Below are 27,105 nucleotides of genomic sequence, written 5' to 3'. Positions count from 1 at the left end.
TATTTCATTTCTAATTTAGTTTTAATATTGGCAGCCACAGACTTCCGTATTTCTGTTGTCACTTTCTGGTAATCTAAAACAGGAGGTTTTTAATTTTGTGAGAAGGACGTGAGGTTGGAGATGCCGAATATCTTTTGTTGAGATTATCAAATTAGTTTTGTTTTTTCATAAACAAGAGAAAACAAATCCAAAATGTGTTTTGTTGACACTCCTGGTGTCATGACTCATGAAAAGAGGAAAATAAATTGAAAACTTTTAAATCGATGGATTTTTAAAATAAACATTTAATATGTGGGAGTTTCAACGATTAATTAATTACATCGCTCCATTTTATCCGACATGATGTGCAATTGATCACGTGACACCCCAGGTCCAATCAGCAGACGTCTCAGAGCAGAAAACACTGAACTCTGGCTTACATCCAGAGTAGACTTATGAAGTAAAAAAAACAAAAAAAAAAACAATAAAAAATAATAATATAAAACAAATAAGAAATAAAAAGCTTATTACAGAGATATGAACAGAAACATTTCTTCTTCTCCAGTTAAAGTAACACTTCCTTAAATCTGGACAGACCAGGTTATGTCACAATAAGAAGATTATTAACATTATTCTCATTATTAATATCTTACAAAACCAAAATCAACAGTGCAATAAAAAGGTTTTTTATCCCTCGCTCGGCAGGAGAGCGAGAGAGACGGCGAAGGGCGGGGCTTGGCGACAAGGAAAGAGAAAGAAGGTCACATCCAAAAATAAGAAAGGAAGGAAGGATAGAGAGGGAATACAGAGGACAAGCAGTTTACAACAGACGAGGGAGGAAGAGGGGCTTCTCAGGATTATATAAATGTGAAATAATGGGAGGTGTGGATGGATGGATGAACGATGTGGAGTTAGAGAGGGAAGAATGGAAGGAGAAAGGGAGGAAAATCAACAGAGGAGGAAAGTGAGGAAAGACGAAATGATGAAGGCAGATTTGTGGTTACTGGCTAAGAGGTGATGAAGGTGGGGGTCGGGGAGGGGAGAGGAGGATCATGGGAAAACTTGAGGAAGATCCACAAAACAGGCTCCAGCCAAATGTGTGCCTATATCTCCCCATTTTGATAGGTTGTGTTGATGATTAAAAGTCAAAATGACTGCAAAGATGTCGAGTATAGGATCCCAACCATTTTATAAATGCAGATTGTAATGGAGGCTGTTGTGTGGATCTGTAATGATGCACTTAAACCACTTTTCTGTTGCCAGTATCAAACACTAAATGTCAGTTCACCCAAATCACAAAAAAACCCACATTTCCTCTCTTCTATCCACGCAGATGTTTTTTTTTCTTTTTGATAATCCACGGACTGGTGACTGTTTTTTCAGGGAGTATCTTTTAGCGGGGAAATATTCCCGATAACTAATGTTCCTGTTCTGTAATTTGGGTGAAATGACCCGTTAACTATTGTTAAAATAAAGCCGTAAACTTCTGTAGTGTAACCTGTGAAACACCCTGCAGAGAAGCACGTCAGCCATCAGTGAAATGAACTAACTAGAGTTGAATGTCAGGAATTGAGATCCCAGTATTTCCTGGGAATTCTCGCCAAAATCTGCTCCTGTTTCCGGAGAAAAATACCTGCTAGCATGTCAACTGTATGTGCTGAAAACAAAGACGCCTTCTCCAAATCAAGTAGTAGCTTCTAATCAATAAGTAGTTTTAATGATGTATTATAAGCTGCTTAGAGCTAGTGTTAGGAAGTTAAACAGGTCATAATTCCCTCTCTAGTATCTATTTTATATATTGCTGTGAAAACATCTCCTTCAAACATCTGGATTCATTCAAGTTTCTCACCAAAAACTACATTTTACAAGATTACATTTGAACACATCATGGTAACATTAGAATTAACCTTCGCCCAATACTCATTTGTACTGAATAGAGCCTGAACGCACCATAATGTGGTGCGCATTTTTTTCTCTCTCCGCCATTGCTCCGGTCCCAAACAAACTGAAACATGATAAAGTGTGCGTATGCGTCATTGTGCATGCGTTGCTGTCGCAAAGTATCAATAGAGGAATCGATAGTCACGGAAGCATGACGCAAAGACGCCTTGCCTTCTCCAAATCTCATTAATGCTTCTAAGCAACTGTTAAACCACGGGAGCAACACGCCGACAAGACGACGTTTCATTTATGGCAAGAAATCCCAGAAAATGTGTGATATATTCCAGGTAAGTCATAATTTTATAACCCTGACAAGAGCTGATCGGAGGTTGTTTTTCTACAGGAGCAAACAGGAAGTTGATCCGGAGGCTTTGGTTTGGTGTTTGACACGATCTTCCTGCTTTGATACTTTATTCAATAAATAACAAAAACGAAGTATCAGTGCATCCCGAGGTGTAGGGGACAGGAGGTATTAATATGAGGATGGGGTAGATGGAGGAGGGATAGTTGGGAGGTTATGGGTGGGGGGTTGATCAAAGAGCAAGTGTGTGTTAGGACAGGTGGGCATGGCCTGTTCTGTTGGGGGACGTGTCTGTTCTCAGGAACTCCTCTTAGTCCGGGAGTGTTGGATCAACCACTGAAGAGTGATGTCTGCAGAGAGAGACAGATGTGTGGACAGAAACAGAGACAAACAGAAGACAGAGACACAGAGAGAGTGAAAGAAAAGAAAAAGGTGAACTAATAGTAAAGTGTAACTGTGTGTGTTTTCATTTTGAAAATAGTCTTCATCAGACTACTAGGGGTCATTCCACTGGGTCAGGACCCTCAGGTATATGGAGGAGGGAACCTCACAAAATCCAAACTAAATCAATCAATAAATAAATTTATTCACTCTTTTGTTTAATTTTCCCTTTTATTTACTTATGTATTTATTTTTATTAATTTTTAAATGTATTAATTTATTTTTGCATTTATTCTTTATTTATTTTTGCATTTATATGTTTTAATTTATTTCATATTTATTTTTGAATGTATGTATTTATTTATGTATTTATGCATTTAATTATTTATTTATGCACGATTTTCCTTTCCTTTGCATTTCACCCCTTACGTTGCGTTACTCTGCAGTTGATCCTGGGTCAGGGTTCAGACCTGAAAGCTGGCCGCCAAGTTATACCCATGCAGTGGCCTCATTGAAATGAATGAGGATGTTTTTTCACACAGTGCCGATATCGGTCTGAACACAACCTTGGGTTGGGAATGTATATTTGTTATGTCAACCAGGGACCTAGTATAACAGTATTAATGTGTGTGTGTGTTTGTGTCGTACCGATGTTGTCTTTCTCCTTGCAGGAGATGGAGTAACAGCAGATCTCTCTGTCCTGGATGGCCGACAGGTTCCTGATTAAAAACACACAATCAATCAATCAATTAATTAAAATGAAAACTCAACATATGAATATGTTCTTCATGCAGCAACAATAATCTATAGAAAGTATGTTGGTTGGCTGTTTATCTACAGTCAGCAGTAAAGTCCAAACAAAGTCTTTTTCTGGGAATAACTGAAACGTCTTTTTTTATGGTGTTTACCGTGTTTGCAATATAGGGGCATTTGATTTGATTCGCGACCTTAAGGGCCGGTAAGTGGGGGGGCCCCCCTACTTCCGGCGCCCATGGCATCAGGTGTGAGCCAGCACTGAGACTTACATCCTCTCTATGAGCTCCTTCTCATCCAGAGCTCCTGGTAGGTCCCTCTTATTGCCCAGAACCAGAACCTGCAGACACACAGGAGGAGTACACATCAGAGAATATAACAGCTGTCAGTCAAATCAGAGGGTTTTGGTCAGGTTCAGTTGGGTCTCGTTCGTTTCCGTCAGTTTCATCTGGTCCAGTCCAGTGTATTAGTTAACTTAGTTCTGGCTAATTGGAAGTGCTCGGTTCTGCTCAGGATCAGGATCTGGTTTGTTGTGTTCTTACAGGAATTCCCTGCAGCTGCGGTTTGTCCAGCAGGTTGTGGAGTTCGTTCTTGGAGGCTTCAATCTTCTCTGGATCTGCTGCGTCCACCATGTAGCTACAACAGGGAAAAAAAACTATGAAAACATCTGTACGTTCATTCAAAAAAGTGATAGAAAAAGGTTCATTTAAATAACAGTTTCTGTCATTTTAGCACTGAATCAGAAAATGCTATTGGTTCAGTTTATGTGGCCCTCCAATCATATCATGCTCTGTCCTGCTGAACTGGACTAAAAACCAAACCGAAGTTGTAGAAAAAGCTCACAGCCCATCAGGATCACTTTTACTATCATCTCAGCTAGACATGCAAACCAACTTTGTTACATAAATCTGACCCGTTTACCCTGCAGCTTTCTCGTCCCATCTCACCAAGACAACTGGAGTAATATGACACAACAAGACTACAGGACGGTATTCCGCTTCTTTCTCATGATCAAATTCTAGGATTCTACGATGGTATTCGACCAGTAAAAACCTTCAAATGTTAGATTAAATGGATGAGCTGTATGGAGGACGGAACCTGCCAAAATAAAAAATAAAACAATAAATAAATGAAAGACTCGATAAATAAATATGTCATTAAATGTATCAAAAATATTATATATATTTTATATTATATATAGGGAAAATCGTGCAGAAATAAATAAATCAATGCTTAAATATTAAAAAATATAAAATAAATAAAAAATCAATGCAAAAATCAATAATAAAACCTACATGTAAAATCTTTTTAAATTAATAAAAATAAATACATAAATAAATAAAATTAAACAGAAGAGTAAATATATAAGGGAATTAATACAAAGATAAATAAATAAAAACAAATATAAATTTATGTCACATTTTAATTAAATTCAAATTTTAATCAATGGCTACATTTATTATTAATGTTATTTTTGCTTCATTTAAAGACATATTTATTTATTTGTTGAGTCATTTATTTATTTATTGATTGATTTTTTATTTTGTCCAAGTTCTGTCCTCCAGTTCTTGAACAAACTAGCATGACTATCCTCTCCTGTCTCATTAATGTCTCCGGAGCTCCTGCCATGTTTGGACCCAGCTGAGACATCCCAGCGACCCGTTTAAGGGGAGAGTAGCCACCGTTTAGGAAACCAGGACTTACACGATAGCGCTGACTCCTCGACAGTAACGCTCCCACATGCTCCTGAACCGAGGCTGACCGCCGATATCCCACAACTACAGACACAGAGAGAGAGGACACAGTTAGAGAATGCAATGAGTAAAAGGTCATCGTTAAAACATAATTAACTGAATAATGATTAAATAAAAGAGACCAAACTGATACTAAGAAAATCTGTTTGGTCTTTTCTAAAATAAAAATGATACATTTGTTAATTTTCTTTTTGCTTGTGGTCTTTATTTATGTGCAGTAAAAAAGTATGGAGGACTGAACCTGCCAAAATCAAAAATAAATGAATAAATAAATAAATGACTCAATAAATAAATATATCCTTAACTGTAAAAAAAATAAATATATTTAAAAATATATAAAATAATATTCAAAATAAATATATCCATTAATTAATTAATAAAATGTGACATATATTTATATTTTTGTTTTAATTTGCTTCTTTATTTATGTATCTTTGTATTAATTCCCTTATTTATTTACTATTTTTATTTATTTGTTTTTATTTTTATACATTTTTAAATATATACATTTTTTCATATTTAAGGATATATTTATTTATTGAGTCATTTATTTATTTTTTATTTTGGCAGGGTCCATTCTCCATAAAAAAGGGCTCCTTATACTACTACCTAATTTCTAGGTTTTCGTTATAGAACTTTATCTACACAGCAATGTTCATACAAGAGAAGTAGCTCAAAGTGCTTCACAAAAGAAAGAAAAATGAAACACATTAAATACGCAGTTCTGGGAGATTTGTATAGTATATGTATTATATTATTATATAAGAGTGTGTATAGACAGGCAGCAGAGGAATGGAACTACCAACCTTGATGGTGACGTTGCCCTTGGTGATCTTCCTCATGTTGAATCCAACTGTAGGAATCATGTCTTCGCTGAACTGGCCAGACTGTAACACACACACACACACACACAAAGACACTCTTATTGGCAGATTTTAGCTGATCACATATATACTGTATTGATTTGGATGTCGTAAGGTAGCATTCAATGTCAGTACAGAAATGCCAACGGTAGGGCTGTCCGGGTGAGTTAGGGGTCAAGACGGCAGCCACAGCGTCCCGAGTTCCAGTCCAGACCATGGAGGTATAATAAGACCAAAGAACGTCTATTGATAAGAAGTGAAAGTCAATACTTTGTTCCATTGCAACGTCAGCGCCCAGCAGCAGAGCTAGACTTCCGCCATTTTGGACTGAAAGCGACTACCGGACACCAGTAAAACGTCGGCCTATAAAGTGCCGTACAAAAGTAAAACTAAATTATTTCTATTCTATTGTCATATTTAATGTCTCTACTGAAATGTCCTGTGTTGAACAATAAAAATGCATACTATTATAACTATTTAATTACTTACTTATTTATTAACCTTTTTTGCTCAGCTGCTTCCCAAAGTAGCTTGAAGTGAGCAATGGACACAAATGGAAAGTTAGAAAAATCCAGCACACAGATTTTGAGCGCAATCTCAAATTTTTCATGTCAAGGATCCAAAATGGATGAACAATAGACCACAGACCATGGACGTATAAGAAGTTGTGTCCTGTGATTTTGCCCTGCGTGTTAGTAAATAGCCTACAACCACATTCAATTCTGTAGATGTCATGCTACTAGCACTACTAGCTACTGGCCGATAGCCGGTTGTTTGGGAACAGAGACGTTAATACATCCACCACGGTACAGGCTTACAGCATACAGCCCATGGGTGTATTTGTAAAACGTTCCTCAAGCTGAGAAAAGCGATTTAACCATCTGTGACATCATCACAATACAAAGTGCGTAAGCCAGTGGGAGAAACAGTACTGAGCATATTCAGTGGGCCGCATACCCCGGAAGAAAACCAGGAAGATTGGTATATGTGCCAGACGAGCGATCCTCTTGGGCTGAATAGGTGCCATCTTGAGGCCCTGTATCCAGTTCTAATTATACATTCATGGTCCAGCCAGGCACGCCATTATCCATCTCTCCCTCCCCTCGTTTCCTGTCATCTCTCTGCTGTCAATGCTCTAATAAAAAGGCATAAAGTGACCAATAAAACAACTCTCTATAGCTACAAGTTTATTTTTTCCAAAGTGAAAAACATCCTCCTCTGTGTCTTGGTCATAAATCTTAAAAGCCAGATTCAAGAGATCCCAAAATGTCACATCTAGGGCTGACTTGAATGGTCAAAAAAAAAAAGGAAAGGTCAATAAAGTTAACATTTATTATATCAATCAAATATTTTGACTTTAAAATGTTCAATAATTGCCATCGAAATCATGTTGTGCGCTCTACAGGGAAAACACCGTTAAGCTTAATGATCTTCTGTCCACAGGTGGAGGCGTTACTTTTCCCACACTTTTCTCAAAAACTATTGGACCGAAAAACATCAATCAAAGTGTAGACTGTCTAATGAATAATCCCCCTGGAGAATGAGCACACAAACATGCTTGTCTGGCTCTTAACAACAGAGAAGTGCTGCCTGGCGTGGCGCTGAAGGGGGAATAGTGTACGAAACACCGTTAGTCTACATTAGTGGCTGAATGTTATCAGAAGCACCTTTGAAAGGTCCCATATTGTAAAAAGTAAGAGTTACATGTATTTTATATTATAAAGCAGGTTTAAGTGCTTTGTAAATACTGTGAAAGTATAGAAGCGCTCAATATACAGACAAATACACACAGCCCGTATTCAGAAATTGTGCGTTTTAAACAAGCCGTTAGGATTTCTGTCCATTTGTGATGTCATAAATACACAATATTTAGACCATTACACGGTTTTAAACGTAAACATTCTAATTGTGTCCCTGTTTATTTCCTGGTTGCAGTGTATGTGAATGACATCAGCTGACAGGAAGTAAACATGGACCCAAACTGTTGCCTAGCAACGCAATTCTGTTGCAATTCTGTTGAAATGCACTAAAACGGAGCGTTTCAGACGGAGGGTAAATACAGGTATATTCAAGCAGACGGTATGAGGAAAATAAAGTTTTTTTTTAACATTACAGCATGTAAACATGTTCTAGTAGAAACACAAAATACAAGTATGAACCTGAAAATTAGCATGATATGGAACCTTTAATGTTGGGCAATATATTATTATCCAAAATCCGAAATACTGATGTCCGCCTTCCAAAAAAGGAAGGAAATGCCCAAACTTGCAAAACAATATATTTTTGGAGGAAAAGGAAAATCTATGTTAGTGGATCACTCAAAAATGAACATGGGAGGAACAGGATGCTGAGTGTCAGCTGATGTTTGAGAGGCTGGTGCGACCGGAGAGGGAAGGTCACTCCGACAGGATCGATCCTCTCAAACCAGACCTACGAACCCTTCCTCCGGCCCTGCTAACAGCACCAGGGCTGAGGGGTTAACATCCCCCAAAAAACGGCCTTCCATTCTGGTAAAAACATTCATGGTGGAGATTCAGAACATCCACCGGTGCAGATATGAAAGCAGCTGTGCTCATTTTTAAATGACACATCTACAGCCGGTGCTGATGTTCAACAGTAACATAATCTCAGGTCCTTCCTTCCACTGCTCCCAGTAGACCACTTACACACCAAAACAACTGACAATAACCTGATATTTTCAGGTGGAATTTCATTCATTCATTCATCCATAAATCACTTTAAAAAGCTATACAAAAAAGATATTTTTGGGAGGTATATGGTTGAGGAAGAGTTGTGATAAGGGTTGCGTTAAGGGTTGGTTTACGTCTACTTTTTAACTCCGGATGGATATGTGGGTTGTAAATAAACTTGGGATGCTATTCATATATTAAATTTGGAATGTAAATAAATCTGGGATAGTTTATATATTATATTATATTATCATTCTATGATATATGAGTTATTAGAGGAGAAGTGAGAAAGGGGTAGGGAATATAAGTTTTACTTCTACCTACTCCTTTTCGGACACTATTACTCTTGTTTTGTTTGTTATTATTTTGTATCTGTTTTTATTTATTTTAATGTTCGAAATAAAGTCATTCATTCATTTCATTCTCACTGTGCAATATCATTTTCCACTTGTGCAATTTTGTTAATAGTCTGTTTATTGTCAATACTGTATAAACTGCTCCTATTTTTATACTTCCTTCTATTTAAATTGTTCATATTTTTTTTTACTGTTGTATCTTGCTTTTTGTTTTTACTGATGCATCTTGTTTTTTGCACTATATATCCCCTTTGCTGCTGTACACTGTGGGACAAATAAAAGGAATATCTGATCTTAATCTTATTTAAGGATGGTTTATTTTTTTGGTATTATTTGTTATTTATGCTGCTACTCTGGTTGCTGCCTTTGTCTTTTTCTTTATTTTCTAAATAATGGTGTCTTGTAAGCCCGTTTGGGCTGGGCATATTATTTATGCATGACACAATCATGATAAAATCAATATATCTATATAACTGAGATGTGTTATCTGATAGTGGAATCACACATACCTGATATTTCCAGGTGGAATATCATTTCATTCTCACTGTGCAATATCATTTTCCACTTGTGCAATTGTGTTAATAGTCTGAATATTGTCAATACTGTATATACTACTCCTATTTTTATACTTCCTTCTATTTAAATGGTTCATATTTTGTTTAGCTCTTTTTTTTTACTGTGTTAGCTGATGGATCTTGTTTTTTTGCACCCTTTGCTGCTGAACACTGTGAGACTAATAAAGGAATATGTTATGTTAATCTCATCCTCAGTGACCAACACTAGCTGGCTAACACTGTAATGTGATTTACACTCACATTGACTCACAGCAGCTCGCTGAGCTGACCTCACCTCTGCAGGATAACAATGGATGCAGCCAGATGCTAACTGACAGCTGGCTCGTTAGCATCACGTTAGCTTCATCACTTACTGCTATCACATTGACGAAGGTCGTCTTCCCGGAATACTGCAGCCCCACCAGGGTCAGCTCCATCTCCTCCTTCCAGAAGAGCGCCTTGAACCAGTCCAGCAGCTTGTTGATTAGCGCTATCATCTCTCTGTCTGTGTCGTCTGATGCTAACGCTAATGCTAATGTGGCTAGGTGGCTATGCTAGCTGGCTAACGCCCCGACAGACCCTTGACAACAGTTACCGTGACAACCACGGACGGTTACAGCAGCACCGGCGGGCTCTGTGTGAACCGGAGAGAGGAGGTGATGAGTCGGTGTTTTCAGGTTTGTGATGTCCGCAGAGTGTTTTCGGCTTTCTTGTGATGTTTACTAGCGACGCCTTTTACCGACCAGCTCCATAAAAAGTAGCACACAGAGAGACAGCACAACACATCCGGTACAGCCTTTCAAAATAAAACACCTGCAGAGGTTAGTCCAGGGGTCAGCGACCTGCAGCTCTTTAGCCCCTCTCCAGTGGCTCCCTGTGTCTTTGACAAAACAATTATATAGAAATGAATGATGGTTATTTTTTTAAACATTTTAACTTAAAGGGACTATTTGTAATTTCAGCAATTATTCCAGAAATGCTTGTTAACAGCGACACCTGTGGCCGTTAAGTCAACGAAAGTCAGCGTCGGGCTCGCGCTTGTGCTCGCTCTACATAGACATGAACGAGCATCGCTCAAAACAGTGAGGCGACACACGTCAGCTAAAACCACAATATCACTCTATATTTCACCTGCTTGGCAGTAATGTTAGCTGACCAGACGAAGGTCTCTCCATGAATCACCGCTGATCCTAGTGTTGGCTTTTCCTGCTTCAGCCCCGCTGCTTCAGCCTCCGGAAAGCCTCAGGAAAAGAAACGTTATTGTCTCCCGACCGCAGCCGGAGTGAACAGGGAGACACCGGCACCCGGTCGAGTTCTGATTGGAGACGATAACGTTTCTCGCTGCGGAGCCCCGTCACTTCACAAGACATGGGAAACCTCTGTTGGTCTGGAGGAGCTGCAGCATTTATTCCTGCACAAACATCCACTGTACATTTACTAGATATTCTCAGAGCTACAAAGTCTTCTGCAGTGTGTAGTGTGCGCGCATGAACGCGAGGTGGAGCGAGAACGCGCGCGTTGTGTGAGTGAAGGCAGGCAGGCAGCGGAGCAGTCTGAACAGCGTAGCCACACGCGAGCGCGCATATGCGAGCGTGCACGGGATCCCGACCCGGTAGATTTATACCTGTAAAAAGTTTACTAACAGTCCCTTTAAAGGGACTGTTAGCAACTGTTAGTCGATGTCCCATGCGTGCTCGCTTGTGGCTACGCTGTTCAGACTCAGACTCCAACACAAACTACACGGAAGCACCAAAACTAGTGAAGCCCGTCTGTTAAACAGTGTCGGCCGCGGTCAGAGGACGCGGGGGAGACCGTAGCTTTGGTCTCCAGGGCCGGAGTCTCTGCTGTACTCTGCTCCTCTGCCTGCTTTCCTTCACTCACACACTGCGCTCGTTCTCACTCGCTCAGCTCGCTCCACTCTCACGTGCATGCACGCACACTACACACTGTAGAAGAGTTAGTTTAGCTCTGAGAATATCTAGTGAATGTACAGTGGACTTTTGTGCAGAAATAAATGCTGCAGCTCCTCCAGACCAACAGAGGTTTCCCGTGTCTTGTGAAGTGACGGGGCTCCGCAGCGAGAAACGTTATCGTCTCCGACCAGGTGCCAGTGTCTCCCCTGTTCCCTCCGACCGCGGTCGGGAGGCTGAAGCAGGAAAAGCCAACACTAGGATCAGCATTGATTCACGGAGAGACCTTCGTCTGGTCAGCTAACATTACTGCCAAGCAGGTGAAATATAGAGTGATATTTTAAAGTTTATTGAATATTTCATGACATCCAAATATTCATTCTTAAAATTTGTAAAGAAAGATTTAGAACCACTGAATTTGTATTTGTGGAGGTGGTATTTTGCAAGTAAAACTAAAAGATTTATTTTAAAATATTTTCCTTAATTTTCCATCTTAAAATCAAACACACAAAAGAAAACATTCTTAAAACAAAAGAAAAATCTGCAATGAAATATGTTTAAATATCTGACCAAAATTTCTCTGCATGAGATCAGTTCATTGAATGAGTCTGTCCTTGTTTATTGTCCTCTCGCTTTGCCATTTTGACCAGGCAAGTCATTATGAACACAATCTTGAACTTGCCTGCACCCCTAAACCTTATGTTGTAGAAGTTGTATTTTGTGTGTCTTTGTGTGTCCTATATGTATTGTATGTATTGTCTTTATTAAAGTGTAAAAAAATGGACATGAATATTATCTTTGAGAAGGAATCTGCTGTAAATTAAACACACACACAATTGTAAATGTTTCTATGTTTCTTGACTTTTCCAGTAATTGCTTTTATTTTTCTCAATGTTTAAGGTAACTTCCTTGTATGTGAAAAAACCTATTCAGCAATAAACCAGATTGTGATAGTGATTTAATCTGTGAGCAGGTCGTCGGCTCTCCTTCCTGTTTGGGTGGGGTTGATGGTTGATGGAGGAAGTGGAGGAGAGCAGAGGAAGGAAAGAGGAGACAGACAGAGGCCGGTGCTGTGTGTGACTGAAACTCTGCCCTCTGTCGGATACACAATGTACTTTCAATTAAGACCTTATTCTGTACAAGTAGCTGATCACCTCACCCACACACACACACACACACACACACACACACGCACACACACACACACAAACACACACACACACACACAGAGACACAAACACACAGAGACACAAACACTCATACACACTGCTGCAGATGAGATGTGAGCGATACAAGAAGTGCAACTATCCGTTAACTCTTTATGGTGACACAGTCAGAAGTTAACTCTACTTTTAAAGCAAAACTCAAACAGCCAACATCATATCTCTTGACTATCAAACAGCCTGCAGACTTTAAAGGGTCATTACAGCTAAAACAATTAGTCAATTAATCAATTAGTCGACTGACAGAAATTAATCAGCAGCTATTCTGATAATATCGTTTTTTTTTTCTTGTGACCAAAAACGGAATATTTTAGTATTTGAATGTGTCACTTTTAGCTCTGGAGAAATGTGATTTTAAAGCATTTTTTCACTATTTTCGGACAATTTCCAAACAAATTGATTAATCGAAAAATAAGATTAATCAATCATGAAAACAGTCATTAGTTGCAGCACTAAAAATATTTGTGCACTTACCTCTAGTGCATGTTTTCCTCATGCAGTGTTTGTCTTACTGAGGCTCAGGAGCTGCTTCAGATGATTAAATCTCGGTCCCCAGACCCTCAGGGGCCCCGAAGGCCCACATGGTCTGAATGGCAATTTGAGATAATTTGATCACTTTTAAATTTGTTTATAAATATGCTAAAACACAAAACAACCTGACATTATAAAGGTGGCCCTGTCTGTTCAGGAGCCTTGTGTCAAAATCCATTTTTTTTAAAAAATGCCTTTATTTAATAGCACAACTGTGGAGAGATAGGAAAGAGGGAGAGAGAGGGGACGACATGCAGCAAAGGGCAGTGGGTCAGATTCTCTGGGAGGCGCTATAGGTCTATCAAGACCTGCACCTCCAGACTCCTGAACAGTTTTTATCCATGCGCCATAAGAGAACTGAACTCTCACTAGTAATTATGCACTATCACGGCGAAGTGCAATAAAAATATCCGGCTGGAATTGTGCAATACACTGACTGTGCAATATTGTTTTTCTATGCTGCTACCAGTTTATTTATTTATTATATATGTGAGTTGTTGTGTCTATTTTATCTTTTTATCTTGCTTTTATTCTTTTTTTGTACCACTGAGAGGAGTTGCTTTAGAGTTTCGTTGTACAGCTGTGCAATGACAATAAAGGCATTCATTCATTCATTCATTCAGATCCGAGTTCAGGCCGCTGCGGTAAGCCTTGGTACATGGGGCCCCTGCTCTATCAGGTGAGCTACTGGGGCTCCGGGGTTTGGGGTTTACAGATGAGGTTATGGTTAAACATCTCAGGTTGGGTTTGGGTCACCTTGGGTTCAGGTTAAGGGGAGCAAAAAACACAAATTTGACCTAATTTACAGTACATTTGTATGTACCTTGAGTTTAGACTGAGTACTAATTGGTACCCTAAACTCCGTTGTTCCGTTATGGTGGATCAGAGTTTGGCCTCTGTGACCCACTCTATTGAAATCATCGTTAAAGTAATTAATTTCATCAAATATTGTCAATATCTGTCAAAGAATACTCCATTTTTATTTTATTTTATTTCATCAGATGTTTTTAATATTGGAAAGGACATTTTGTGTTTTTTCTACTTGGTTCTGTTCAGAGACTTCCAGTCCAGTGTGAACATGGTGTTCTGCTGTGCCGGTTCATCAGGGTCACATGCACTGAGCTGGACCAACATGTCCAGTTCTTTGGGGGTTCCTGTGTGATCCTGACACTTCAGATACTGCTGGTTCCCCAAAATTCTCCATCTGTAAGCGCATCATGTCTTTGGGTTCGTCTGCTGGTGTCTTCTAACTTCTTGTTTCCATCTTTCTGGTTCTCTTAAGAACACTTGTTGTGCTTTCTGTTGATTCTGCTGGAGTTCTTTAGGTGTATACCTGGTCTTGTTGGTTCTCCAGGTTCTGTATGGAATCAGTTCTGTGTGTTGTCCAGCTGGAGGTTCTGTAGCTGTATGCTGGCTTGCTCCTCTGGGTTCTGCTGGTTCTGGTTCTGCTCCTGGTTTAAGAGGAAACACTTTTTAACTATAGCATAGCTGTTACTGAAAACAAAGTCCTCACATCTAAACCACGAGACCTCCTGATCTAAAGGTTGGGTTGAGTTTAGGTGAATAAAACGACGAGGTTACGGTCGGGGAAAAGGGTTGTGGTCATGATACGTAATAAACAAGTCGTGACTTTTGGTATGAGACAGGAAGCTAACGGCGGTCTGTGGTGTTGAAGGTTCATGCTTTCTTCACCTAACCATCTGTAGAAACCTCATCAAGAATTTTTATTTTAGTCATATTTTTTGCCTTTAATAGAGAGCGGGGTGGAAATGAGGGAAGAGAGAAGGTGAAGATGAATATCTAACAGTCTTCCCAGCCCCGTTTATTCCTATGAAAGTTGCTCATTGTCACATGAAGCCAAAATGGCTTGACTTCCGTCTGGAAAAGTACCCAGATCTTCCGGCGATCTTCCGCATCCATCGGGCTCATGGAACATGCGCAGTAGCGTTCGCTCGGTCACATGGCTTGGTCACGGGGGGTCCCAACATCATGCCGTCGTCACAGCTTGCGCTGTCGTCACGGTCTGGGTTTCATTCACATGAACGGAGGATGGGAAATAACTCTGGATTTGGCTATTAGTGCGTTTTACAACTTTTAAGACCTAATGATTTAAATAAGGGCTATTAGAGCGTTCATACTGGGGAGTTGATTCACCTAAAAAATATGTATCCGCTGAGTTACAGACGTCTCGTTCCCAATGTAAGTCTATGGGAAAAAGTATTTTTGGGCCCAATGGCATCACATGACGGACACAGAAGTTGTAGTACCGCCGTTTGGCCACTATACAAAAATTAGGCGAAAATCGGCACTCTTTCTGGAGGCTTGGTGTGAACCGGGGACCCTTTCCCACCTTGAGTCAGGTGACAAATGCTGCGTTCTATTTGAAACTGGGAAGTCAGAAATCCGAGTTCCCAAAATACCCCAAATTTCAACTGGAACTCCCCCTGAAAAGTCAGATTTCTGACTCGGAAAGTCGGACTAACCTCACCAACCCTGAGCTCAAAATCCAAGATGGCTGTATAGCTGTGTTAATATACTGTTTATAAGCACTTCTGTCTTGTTAGTGTCTGATTAAATCGGTCGTACACACAGTACTTTCAGACTTGGACGTGTTGCTACGATGTTTGAATTTGCAAAATACTGCGTAATGCGTTGTTATCAACTGGTGTTGCTAACAATGGCTAGCATGACTGGAGCTAACCCCATTAAATTTTTTCCGACATGTGGTACTGGAATGCGTTCAACTCCGTTGTGACGTCAGTTCAGTACCTGGTTGTGTTGTAGCTGGGAGCTGTACTGTGCCAGTGTGGAATACAGGAACTGGTACTGCTCTGTGGTCTGGATCATACCACCCCTACACAGGACAGGGGGGGTTAAACAGGTTAAACAGGCTACATTAAGGGAATAAACTGAACACCACAGACAGACTGATAAAAGAGGTGAGATGTTTCACCCACCTGTCGAGTCGAAGCTGACAGACCGTCTCCAGGATGTCAACCTGGCCGGTTTCTCTGAGCTGCTGACAGCCGATACTGCTGACGATAAAACAACCTGTCCTCCCGATACCTGCACTGAGACGAGAAGACGGGAGACACAGATTCACCAAACCTTCTGTTGGCATGAATCGAATATCAACTTGATGAATTTTTGTGAATGAAAATGTTTCATTTACTCATCACTTCATCATCATTTACATTCCTTGATGAGGAACCAACCTGCAGTGGACGACGATTGGTCCAGGACCGAGGACGGGGGCTGTGATTGGCTGAGAGCCGGCGGGCGGTAGGAGGGACTTGCTGTACATCTCCACCTCCTCCACCAGTCTGAGCAGAGGAGCGGTGCATTGTGGGATGTGGTGGTCAGGCCAAGAGGTGAACCAGTAGTGTCTGACGGTACGACGCTCCGAGCACAGCTGCAATGTCAAATAAAAAAGTACAATATTTGAGATGTAGTGGAGTAGAAGAACAACGTAGCACACGTTACAAACACTCAAGTAAAGTACAAGTACCTCAAACTAAATGGACTTAGTTAACTGTACCTGGATCTCCATGTCAGTGACGGTGAACCCGTCTTTCTCTCTGCTGTCTCTCACTCTGAGGAGGAATCTGCCGAATTGTCCCGTCTCTCCTTCCTCCTCCTTCTCCTCTTCCTCCCTCTCCTCCTCCTCCTCTTCCTCCTCCTCCTCCTCCTCCTCCTCCTCCTTCTCCTTCCTCCTCCTCCTCCTCTCCCTCGGCTGTGGCCAGTACAGCTCACATTTCTGGAATGAAAACACCGCAGACACTTTCAGGACAAGACAAAAAGAGGACAACAGGAGGAGCAGGAGGAAGAGGAGGTCATGTCGCACCTCGTTGTTCTCCTTCAATCTTGTAACCATGACGATGATGCTGCTCCTCTCCTGCCACACCATGTCCCAGAAGTCCCCCACAGTGTGCAGCATCGGCCCCTGGGTGGCGATGTAGGCCCTGGGAGCTCCTTTATAACCCTGTAGAACAGAGAGGAGGTCATACAGGACAGCAATCAATCAGTCAATCAATCAATCAATCAATCAATCAATCAATCAATCAATCAATCAATCAATCAATCAATCAATCAATCAAAATGTACGTACATAGCACCTTTCACACAGGTTACTGCCATTCAAAGTTCTCTACAGGCTGACAAGCTGATAATGAGCTAATAGGACAGCATGAAATAACAAATATAGAGAGAAATATGGAAGTAAATGAACGCCATAATAATTCAAAATGTTACCATTTATTGACAAAGTAACTATTAATACTGAATGAGATCATTAAAATGAATTAGCCTCCTTCGCGACAAGCTAGTATGACATGGTTGGTACCAATGGATTCCTTAGGTTTTATAGTTTCATATGATACCAGTATCTTCACTCTAGCTTTAAAACTGAGCCCGCTACAACCTAAAAATCACAAGTTGCGTTAACGTGTTATTATCGCATTAACTTTGACAGCCCTAGATTGAATACGTGTTTTTTAAAATTTCATATTTACGGCTATTTGTTCTCATGGTTATTATACATACGATAATTTTCCTCAAAATACGATCATTTTAAAATTTCTCATCTGGCAATACAAATTGCAACCAAGTGAAACTTCTCACGTGTGCCAAGTGTGTCGTCGGAGAACTACGGTTGCCGACGCAAAAACGTGAAAGTCTCTCTCTAGAGGCAGTGTTTGGTTTGTCCGTTCTGGGCTACTGTAGAAACATGGCGGACTCAGTGATATGTAGATATGAAGGGCTCGTTCTAAGCCAACGAAAACACAATGATTCTTATTATCAGCTGATTATACACTAATGAAAACATATTTATTAATATTATATTACATTTATGCAAATTTCTCCTAAATGCTACACACTGGTCCTTTAAGGAGTAACTTAACAGCAGCAGCGTTTCTCTCTTGTGCGACACCCAGCAGTGATGTCACCGTGTACTGGAGTACACCTGGAAGTTACTTGTTGTGTGGATAAATAAGTAAACACAGTCTTAATTCTGCAAATAGATAAAGCTGCATAAATGACAAACAACGTTCACATGATAACTAATCTCATCCTGAGACAGGAACTTCATCATGTCCCCTCTACTTTTGAAACCAGCCCGCTTCCTTGATAAGACAGACCTCATAAGACAGGAAGTGAATGATAAAGTCCGATCTGTTCATCAATAACAACCGCCAAGCGTCCAATCAGCAAGTCAATATATTTACCTATACGTGTAAATAAATTAATTTGTGTTTGTAGCTTCTTATTGTATTAAATCAATTATAGATGTTGTCCCACATCAGGAGGAGCCGCAGGTGTCTGCTTTACACACACACACACACACACACACACACACACACACACACACACACACACACACACACACACACACAGACACACACACACACACACACACTGAGCTGAGGCTGCAGAGTGTGAGGGATGCGTGGGCGGCGGGGGGACGTGTCACTTCCTCCCTCACTTCCTGTGGTTTTCCTGGTTGTCAGACTCCCACGCTGACAAACCGACGGCTCATATCTGAGTTTCTGTTTGTTTAGCTGTCCGCCACACACTCACACACACACACACACACACACACACACACACGCACGCACGCACACACACACACACACACACACACACACACACACACACACACACACACACACACACACACACACACATACACACACACACACACACACATGTAACCGAGAAGACGCCCACGCTAAGTGACAGCGCTGTCACACTCTATCAGCTTGTTTTCTTTTGGAAACATATTTTCTTCACTGTCACTAAACTAATTTAATTATGGATGAAATAATAAAATAATAAAGAGATGATGACACTTCAAACGGGTATTTACTGCAGTATTTTTTTGTGTATACTCAGTAATACTAAGTAGAGAGGAAACATTAAACAATAAAATCCTTTTTTAAATTTGATCATTTATTTATAAATTCATTAATGTATTTTTATATGATGTACTTATTGACTTTTTATGGTGTTTTTGTAAATCCCTTTTTGATTTGAACTATTTATTGATGGATTAATATTTAATTTGTAATTATTTTTATAATTCTTCTTTTTATTGCTCATTTAAATGTCCAATAAGGAATTACTTCCGATGGAGTGCCGCCTGTATGATAATGAGTTTAGGTTTCACAAATAACAAAATACTAATATAAACTAACTAAACTAATAATATCTTTTGGCACATCAGCACCACATTATCATCAGTATCAGGACCTTGAAAAGATTGTGCAAGAAACTGCGTTTATTCTGAAGAAAGAACCACGTGGACCTGATGGGGAAACTGCCTCTTTTGTGGAGGAAATTACTTTTATTCTCGTAATATTACGACTTTTTTTCGTGACTTTATTCCCATTAAATTATGACTTTTTTCTCAAAATATTATGACTTTATTCTCGAAATCTCTGATTTTTTCCCCCTCAATGTGGCCCTCATACTCCGTTGTAGTAATTTAATCCATTTATTAATAGATTAATATTTCTATTGTACAATTAGTTACTAATCAATTAAATGCTTTATTACTATTTACCTCGACTTAATATAAAAAAAAGTTAGACTCTGACCTTGATGTAGTTGGCGTTGATGTAGCGGTCTGGCCCCGCCTCTTCCTCTGGGCTCTTCAGGACCACCCGGCTCTCAGGGTCTAAACAGGAAACCACAACGACAGAGTGAAAACAGCGTCTACTGTGTTTCTACTGGGAGGACAGCGGCGTTACTGACTGGGCAGGATGGTCTTGTATCGGTCTTTGATCATGTGTCCGGGAACATCGAGCTCTGCGGCGCTCACAAAGTTCGGAGGGATCTTCTGTGGAGGAGACAGGGACGGGCTGGACGTTAAAACAAACACACCTCGTCTCGCACAGAGCTCAGACGTAGACGCGTGACCGCGAACGTGTGATGAATGCAGCAGACGCCACGTTACCTGATACTCTACATTAAGCGTGTGTGCGTCCACGGCGGCCTGCTGCAGCATCGTGTGCGTGAGAGGTCGAGACGAGGTGTGAAGCAGCTGGAGCCACACCTCCTTCGGGGTGGAGACAGAACACACAGGCTCCGCCCCCAGGCTGCTCACGTCCAATAGCAGCGAGAGGTTGGAGCCCCGCCTACAAAAAGAGCCAATCAAGACACAGCGTGATGATTGTTTGTGTGAGGGCAATCAAGAGAAGTGAGGACATTTCTAGAAAACAAGGACTTTTTTTTTTAAACGAGCACATCTTTGGAAAGTGAGGACATTTTTGGTAAAGGAGGAATATCTTGAGAAAAAAAAGTACCATTTTCATAAAGAGAGGACATTTCTGAAATTTTGTGAGGGTCTGAGTGAGGGTATTTTTGGAAAGAGAGATTTCAAGAAATCGAGGACACTTTTTTAGAAAACAGTTTTTTCATAAACAAGCACATCTTAGCAAATTGAGGACATTTTTGTAAAGAAAAGATAATTTCGGACATTGAGGACATTTGTAGAAAATGAGGACATTTTAGAAAAGCAGGGCCATTTTTAGAAAGTGAAGACATTTCTGGAAAGTAAAGACGGTTTTGGAAAATGAAGACATTTTGTAAAGTTAGAATATTTTGTGTGAGTGGTTAATACTTCTTTTGTGTCCTCTTTTTTTGGAAAGTGAGAAATGTTAAGATCGCAAAGACATTTTTAAAAAAATAAAGAAATTTTTTAAGAGTGAGGACATTTTTGGAAAACTATTTTTTCATAAACTAGCACATCTTAAGAAATTGAAGAGATTCTTAGAAAGTGACAACATTTTGGTAAAGAAAGAATATTTTTGGACATTTTAGAACAGCTGGGGATATTTTGGGAAATTGGGGACATTTTTGGTGAGGAGGAATATCCTAAGAAAGTGGGGACATTTTCAGAAAGCAAAGACATGTTTTGAGAAGAGACGACATTTTGGAAGGTGAAAATATTTGGAGGTTTTTGGAAAGCAAGTACATTTGTAGAAAATGAGGACATTTTGTAAAGTAATGATATATTTTGTGTGTGTGTGTGTGTGTGTGTGTGTGTGTGTGTGTGTTTACTACCCACCTCTCCTGCAGGCGGACTGAGGCTTTGCGAGGAGGTGTGGTCATGGGTGGGGGCGTGATCGGGTCCGCAGGCAGAGGGGAGGCTGAGCGCACCGCCGACATACTCATAGTGTGTTTGTGTGTTAGAGTCGTTCTTGGATGTTCATCACAACACCACGCTGTAGGAGACAGAAGACACTTATTAATGTCAGTATATTGGATATTGATATTGTTGTTTCTCCTGAGAGTCAATAATACCAACACCGAAGCTGTTTGAGCTGCAGTTTCTCTAACGACCACTAGATGCTGACGTCCAGAAAACTGACTGTGTGGAAGTCAAAGTGAAACCCATAAAACCTCTTAAGCCCCTAGGGTGCTGGAAGGTGTGGTTCGCCTAGACAGACATACCCAAAATAAATCAAGAATAGCTCCACGACTACCAGGTCTATATGCATGATCTTAGTCTCTATGGATAGGTAAGACCTCAGAAAATTCATCCCCAGTATCAGTAACATTGTGACTGGTACTATGCCTGAGTAAATTGTGATGAACCAAAAGAAAAGTTTTCATTTTCATCCTTGCCTAAAATGTTTTATAGATTAGACAGTGGATAACACCATTATAGCAACAACGCCATGCACAGAGAGATGCAACACCGGCGCCCCTCGAGGGACCGTGCTTAAAAAAACAACTAAATTGTATAATTTTGACTCTAAATGGAGTAGTTTTATTATAATAATGAAATATGATCAAGTAAAACTGAGATAATAACAAATAAGTTCAATAACAAAGTAAATAAGATATCAAAAAAGAATCCAAAGTCAAGTATGTAATATAAAAACGGTCAAAAATATTATAAAGTAAAAATACAATTTCTCCTGTGTTGATTTTGTAACTAAAATATTGTAATCATTGCCAAACAAACATAGTTGTTTTAGTAGCGTTAAGGCCTCGTCTGTTAGAAACAATTCAGGAAAAAGACCACCACAGCATTTTATGAAGTTTTTAAAGGCAGTGTTTTAACACACGGCTCAGCCAAACCCGGTACTGGGTCCGTTGGGTAAAAAAGGTTTAGGTTGGGGGTTCACAAAAAAATCTAGAAGGAATGGTACTCACCATTCTGCTGTCACGTCTTGTTTTTCAGATCTATTTCAACTCAAACTGTCTGTTCTGCAATCACTCAATGGTTTAGTCATCAGTGAGCTTCCTTATAAATGAGAGGAGTTACTCCTGATGGCTGTTTGTTGTTGTCGCCTCATTTAAAGAAGTTTGACATGAGGAGGAAGGGATCTCTCTCTAGATCTATTTAGCTCTGTCATCAGTAACATCACAGAGAAACAGGGACGACCTGCCTGAACACACAGAAACACAGTGTTTGTGATTCAGTTTCCACATCAGGTCGGATCTGAAACATTTCAGAGTGTCTCCATCGGAAGAGAGAGTTTCCTCACAGCAGGAAGTCAGCACACCCACGCTGACTCAACACTCATTCAGTCAGCACGCTGGAATATAAAGACAGTCGTCTGTCAGTCGTGTTTTGATAGTTATTTAATGATTTTAAAAGAAGTTGGTCATCAGTTTGTGAGCTGAGTCAGTTCTCGGTCTGACTTCTTGTCTGTTCTTGTTTCGTGTCATCAGTCACATCATGACCCCATGTTTAGACAACAACAGACCAAAACGTCTCCCGGTTCACCCAGAAAGCTCTGGGAGCTCAACTTGGGGCAGATACGTATCCCAGCATGCATTTCATTCCATGCAAAATAGTTTTAACATCGCTATTTCTTTAAAGCATTAATGCAAATGATCCTTCAGAGGTCGTAGCGGGCTCAGTTGTTATGGCCATTTTCAAAGGGGTCCCTTGACCTCTGACCTCCAGATATATGAATTAAAATGGGGACTGTGGGTACCCACAAGTCTCCCCTTTACAGACATGACCACTTTATGATAATCACATGCAGTTTGGGGCAAGTCATAGTCAAGTCAGCACACTGACACACTGACAGCTGTTGTTGCCTGTTGGGCTGCAGTTTGCCATGTTATGATTTGAGCATATTTTTTATGCTAAATGCAGTACCTGTGAGGGTTTCTGGACAATATATGTCATTGTTTTGTGTTGTTAATTGATGTACAATAATAAATATAGATATGTATATATATATACATTTACATAAAGCAAGCATATTTGCCCACTCCCATGTTGATAAGAGTATTAAATACTTGACAAATCTCCCTTTAAGGCACATTTTGAACAGATAAAAAAATGTGTGATTAATTTGCGATTAATCATGATTAATCATGATTAATCATGATTAATCATGATTAATCATGGACAATGATGTGATTAAGCCCTAATATATAAATAGACTGGTAATCGATTAAAATAGTTAATTGTGATTAATCCCAAATCAAACGCACAATTTTATCTGTTCAAAATGTACCTTAAAGCTGAAGTAGGCGAGACTGGAGCAAATATGATTAAAAAAAGTTATTTTTAATAAAACGGTCTCTATATCCTGACAGAAGTGCTTGAAACAGGTAATCTGAAAAAAAATCATGTTCCTCTGTGTCCTCCGGTGCTCCTTACGGCATCTACAAGATTTCACAGACCGAAAGAAAACAAGCAGTAAGAGCTGATCTGAGGTCTGCTGTCCATCTGCTGTCTATGAGAGCCGGCTGTCAATCACTGGCAAACTCCAATCAAACGATCAAACTAGGCAGCGCTGATCAAATATGAATTGGTCAAAGTCTCCCGCCACAGGCTAGATTTTCTAAAGCCTGAAAACAGAGCCATGAGGAGGTACAAAGTCTAGTTAACTCTCAGAACACTTGAATTACAATATGCTGAAAGGTTATTATGGAAGTTTTGCCCAATGATGTCAAAATATGCTGCCTACTGCGGCTTTAAAGGGAGATTTGTAAGTATTTATACTTATACACATTCATCTTTCAAACACCACGTCTTCAGATCCTATGAGACAAAACGAAGCACTAACAGGTTGTCAACACATTAAAAGAATAAAATGATAGTAAACGTATTGATCAGGCTTACCAGTTATTGACAACCATGATGTTTAGGCCAGTAAGGTGTGAATCCTCCTCTGATATGGAGCTCCTTTAACCTACAACAACAACAACATAATAACTAACTAACTGAACAACTAACTGGCTAAATAAGCCGTGAGAGAGAGAGAGAGAGAGAGAGAGAGAGAAAGGGCTGATCTGTCTTCTCAGTCTACTCAAATCGATAATTTACTGACAAACCAGCAGCAAGAAGACACAAGTGAACAGAAATGGAGTGAGAGAGAAAGTGATAATGAAGGAGAGAAAGTCTAAATCTGAGAGAAGAAGAAGAAGAGGCAGCAGGAATAGACATGTCCTGTGTTTCTGGCCGTTACGACTCTGACTCAAGGTGTTCAGGTAGAGAGAGAGAGAGAGAGAGACACCTGAGGGGAGAGGAGAGAGAGAAATGAGTCAGAGAGCGAATGAACAGATAGATAGCTAGCTAATGAAAGAGAGGAAGAGAGATGCTCCAGGCGTTGATTATTAACACACCAACAGCAGTTGCTCATGAATCATTCATGTCAAATCATACAACAAACCGGTAACAGCAGCAACACCAAAACACACATTCATACAACTTAATAACGTACATGAATGTGACGCTGTCGTTTACCAACCAAGACTCGACTTCATTGGTCCACAAAACGGGAAATTCACCCCAAACTTAGGACTTTGTTTAAGGAGATGAGCAGCCTGAAGTCGTGGTGACGCCCCCTACAGGTGGAGGCTGATAAACTCCTCCCCCAAATCAGCAATTGTCCAATCACAGTGTAGCAACTAGCGACAGCAGGTGTGTCAGTGTTTGAATGATGGAGTTCTCTCGCTACCTACTTCCACTCCGTTTACGCGTTCACGTGGAGGGTCCGCCATATTTAGTGACATCCCAAACCAGTCAGTGGGGAGTGGAAGTGGATTATAAAACCCTCCGACAGCGAGTCTGCATCGATACAAACTTAACCAGCTGAACTTACTGACGACGTGCAACGCCGTTTAGCGTTCGTCATGGAACACGATCACATGTCAGTTCCGTGCGACTACCAGTACAAACATATACTGTTAACTGCTCAAACTGAGACAGACATTTAATTTATTCTACTTTATTGTCATACAGACGTTATCAACTTAAAGGGACTGTTTGTAACTTCTTACACGTATAAATCAATCCGGGTCGGTGTCCCATGTGCGCTCACGTGTGGCTACGCTGTTCAGACTCAGACTCCAACACAAACTACACAGAAGCACCAAAACCGCAAAGTTATATCTAGTGAAGCCCGTCTGTTAAACAGTGTTTGCCGCGGTCAGAGTACATGGGGGAGACTGTAGCTTTGGTCTCCAGGGCCGGAATCTCTGCTGTACTCTGCACCTCTGTTCCACTGCTCCGCTGCCTGCCTTCACTCACACACCGTGCTCGCTCTCGCTATTTCGCTCCACTCTCACGTGCATGCACGCACACTACACACTGCAGAAGAGTTAGTTTAGCTCTGAGAATATCTAGTTAATGTACAGTGGACGTTTCTGCAGAAATAAATGCTGCAGCTCCTCCAGACCAACAGAGGTTTCCCGTGTCTTGTGAAGTGACGGGGCTCCGCAGCGAGAAACGTTATCTTCTCCGACCAAAACTCCCGTGTCTCCCGTGTTCCCTCCGGCCGCGGTCGGGAGGCTGAAGCAGGAAAAGCCAACACTAGGATCAGCATTGATTCATGGAGAGACCTTCGTCTGGTCAGCTAACATTACTGCCAAGCAGCTGAAATATAGAGTGATATTGTGGTTTTAGCTGACGTGTGTCGCCTCACTGTTTTGAGCGATGCTCGTTCATGTCTATGTAGAGCGAGCACAAGCGCGAGCCCGACGTTGACTTTCGTTGACTTAACGGCCATTGGTGTCGCTGTTAACAAGCATTTCTGATTCTTACAAACAGTCCCTTTAATTTATTCTACTTTATTGTCACACAGACGTTATCAACTTAAAGTAAAGAGATTGCATTTCGGATGAAATATACCCTTAGTCTAGTCTAGAAAACGGTAGACATATTCATTAGTTTGTAAAGTGTTGTATATTTATACATGTTTAAAAACATTTTGTATTATTTTTTACTCTTATCAGCAGCCATAACCCCAAAATGTTATTGTATCTCAACTGTGCAATACTGATTTAACTACAATAATTTAGTGTGATAAAGATAGGGTCGACGATGTTGGAAAGCTAGCATAATTTGAAAGTAGCATCGCCTTAGGAGCTCCGTCTGAACCCCCCCCACTCCCCCTCCCCTCGGGGCTCCTTCCAAGGCAACGCCCCCCCCCCCCCCACACACATGCACGAGCACCGCCGCATCGTAACTACTTCACAGACACAGAGCGGAGAGAGGACCTCAACTCAACAACGCTACCTCATGACAAGTAACCGCGGCAGTGCTGCTTTTCCACTCTCCAGTAAACTTGCGGCGGCGACGCGCTTTGAGTTCAGACTGGTGCACGCCAAAGGTAGAGTACGAGCAGGGAGGCATCTGATTGGTTCTTTCCAAGCGGACCGCGAGGCAGTGATTGGTAGACGTTTTTACAGGATTACAGCAGCTACAGATGACGGCTCTTTTCCGGTCCTTTTTCAGAGCTCATCAGTAATGGATCGCTGTCGGGGTGACCATTTCAACCATTAAAACAAATAGTGGATACTGGAGAACATCGTCAACCCTGCCTTTAATTCAGCTGTGCAATAACACTATTTATTTATACAGTACATTAAAATAACATTCGTATTTATTTATAC

General features: G+C 40.5%; 2 protein-coding genes across 5 annotated transcripts in view; both read right to left on the bottom strand.

Moving 5' to 3' along the window:
• Positions 1-266: 266 nt before the first annotated feature.
• On the bottom strand, positions 267-10,349 carry LOC141773149 (ADP-ribosylation factor-like protein 8A). Its single transcript, XM_074644867.1, has 7 exons — positions 9,947-10,349; positions 5,916-5,996; positions 5,060-5,133; positions 3,898-3,991; positions 3,628-3,695; positions 3,251-3,321; positions 267-2,571 (listed from the first exon to the last, which is right to left on the bottom strand). Exons 1-7 carry the CDS (start codon positions 10,067-10,069, stop codon positions 2,519-2,521), a joined length of 564 nt encoding a protein of 187 aa, XP_074500968.1. The 5' UTR covers positions 10,070-10,349; the 3' UTR covers positions 267-2,518.
• Positions 10,350-14,192: 3,843 nt separating this feature from the next.
• The window catches only part of LOC141773148 (tyrosine-protein phosphatase non-receptor type 7-like), a 13,962-nt gene continuing 1,049 nt past the window's right edge, over positions 14,193-27,105 (bottom strand). The window contains exons 2-13 of one of the 4 annotated variants that reach the window (XM_074644863.1): positions 24,332-24,401; positions 22,635-22,784; positions 21,305-21,461; positions 20,192-20,372; positions 19,990-20,074; positions 19,833-19,912; positions 17,081-17,218; positions 16,775-16,993; positions 16,452-16,648; positions 16,194-16,307; positions 16,006-16,090; positions 14,193-14,687 (exon numbers count right to left, since the gene is read on the bottom strand). In XM_074644863.1, coding sequence (XP_074500964.1) covers positions 14,604-14,687; positions 16,006-16,090; positions 16,194-16,307; positions 16,452-16,648; positions 16,775-16,993; positions 17,081-17,218; positions 19,833-19,912; positions 19,990-20,074; positions 20,192-20,372; positions 21,305-21,461; positions 22,635-22,677 — 1,383 coding nt within the window. In that variant the 5' untranslated portion in view covers positions 22,678-22,784; positions 24,332-24,401 and the 3' untranslated portion in view covers positions 14,193-14,603. Of the gene's footprint in view, positions 14,688-16,005; positions 16,091-16,193; positions 16,308-16,451; positions 16,649-16,774; positions 16,994-17,080; positions 17,219-19,832; positions 19,913-19,989; positions 20,075-20,191; positions 20,373-21,304; positions 21,462-22,398; positions 22,785-24,331; positions 24,402-27,105 lie in introns of all 4 variants that reach the window. The other 3 variants (XM_074644865.1, XM_074644864.1, XM_074644866.1) reach the window with 3 other exon arrangements.

This window comes from Sebastes fasciatus, chromosome 8 (genome assembly GCF_043250625.1).
Source record: "Sebastes fasciatus isolate fSebFas1 chromosome 8, fSebFas1.pri, whole genome shotgun sequence".
Lineage (NCBI taxonomy): Eukaryota > Metazoa > Chordata > Actinopteri > Perciformes > Sebastidae > Sebastes > Sebastes fasciatus.
This window is presented reverse-complemented; position numbering and strand designations above follow the sequence as displayed.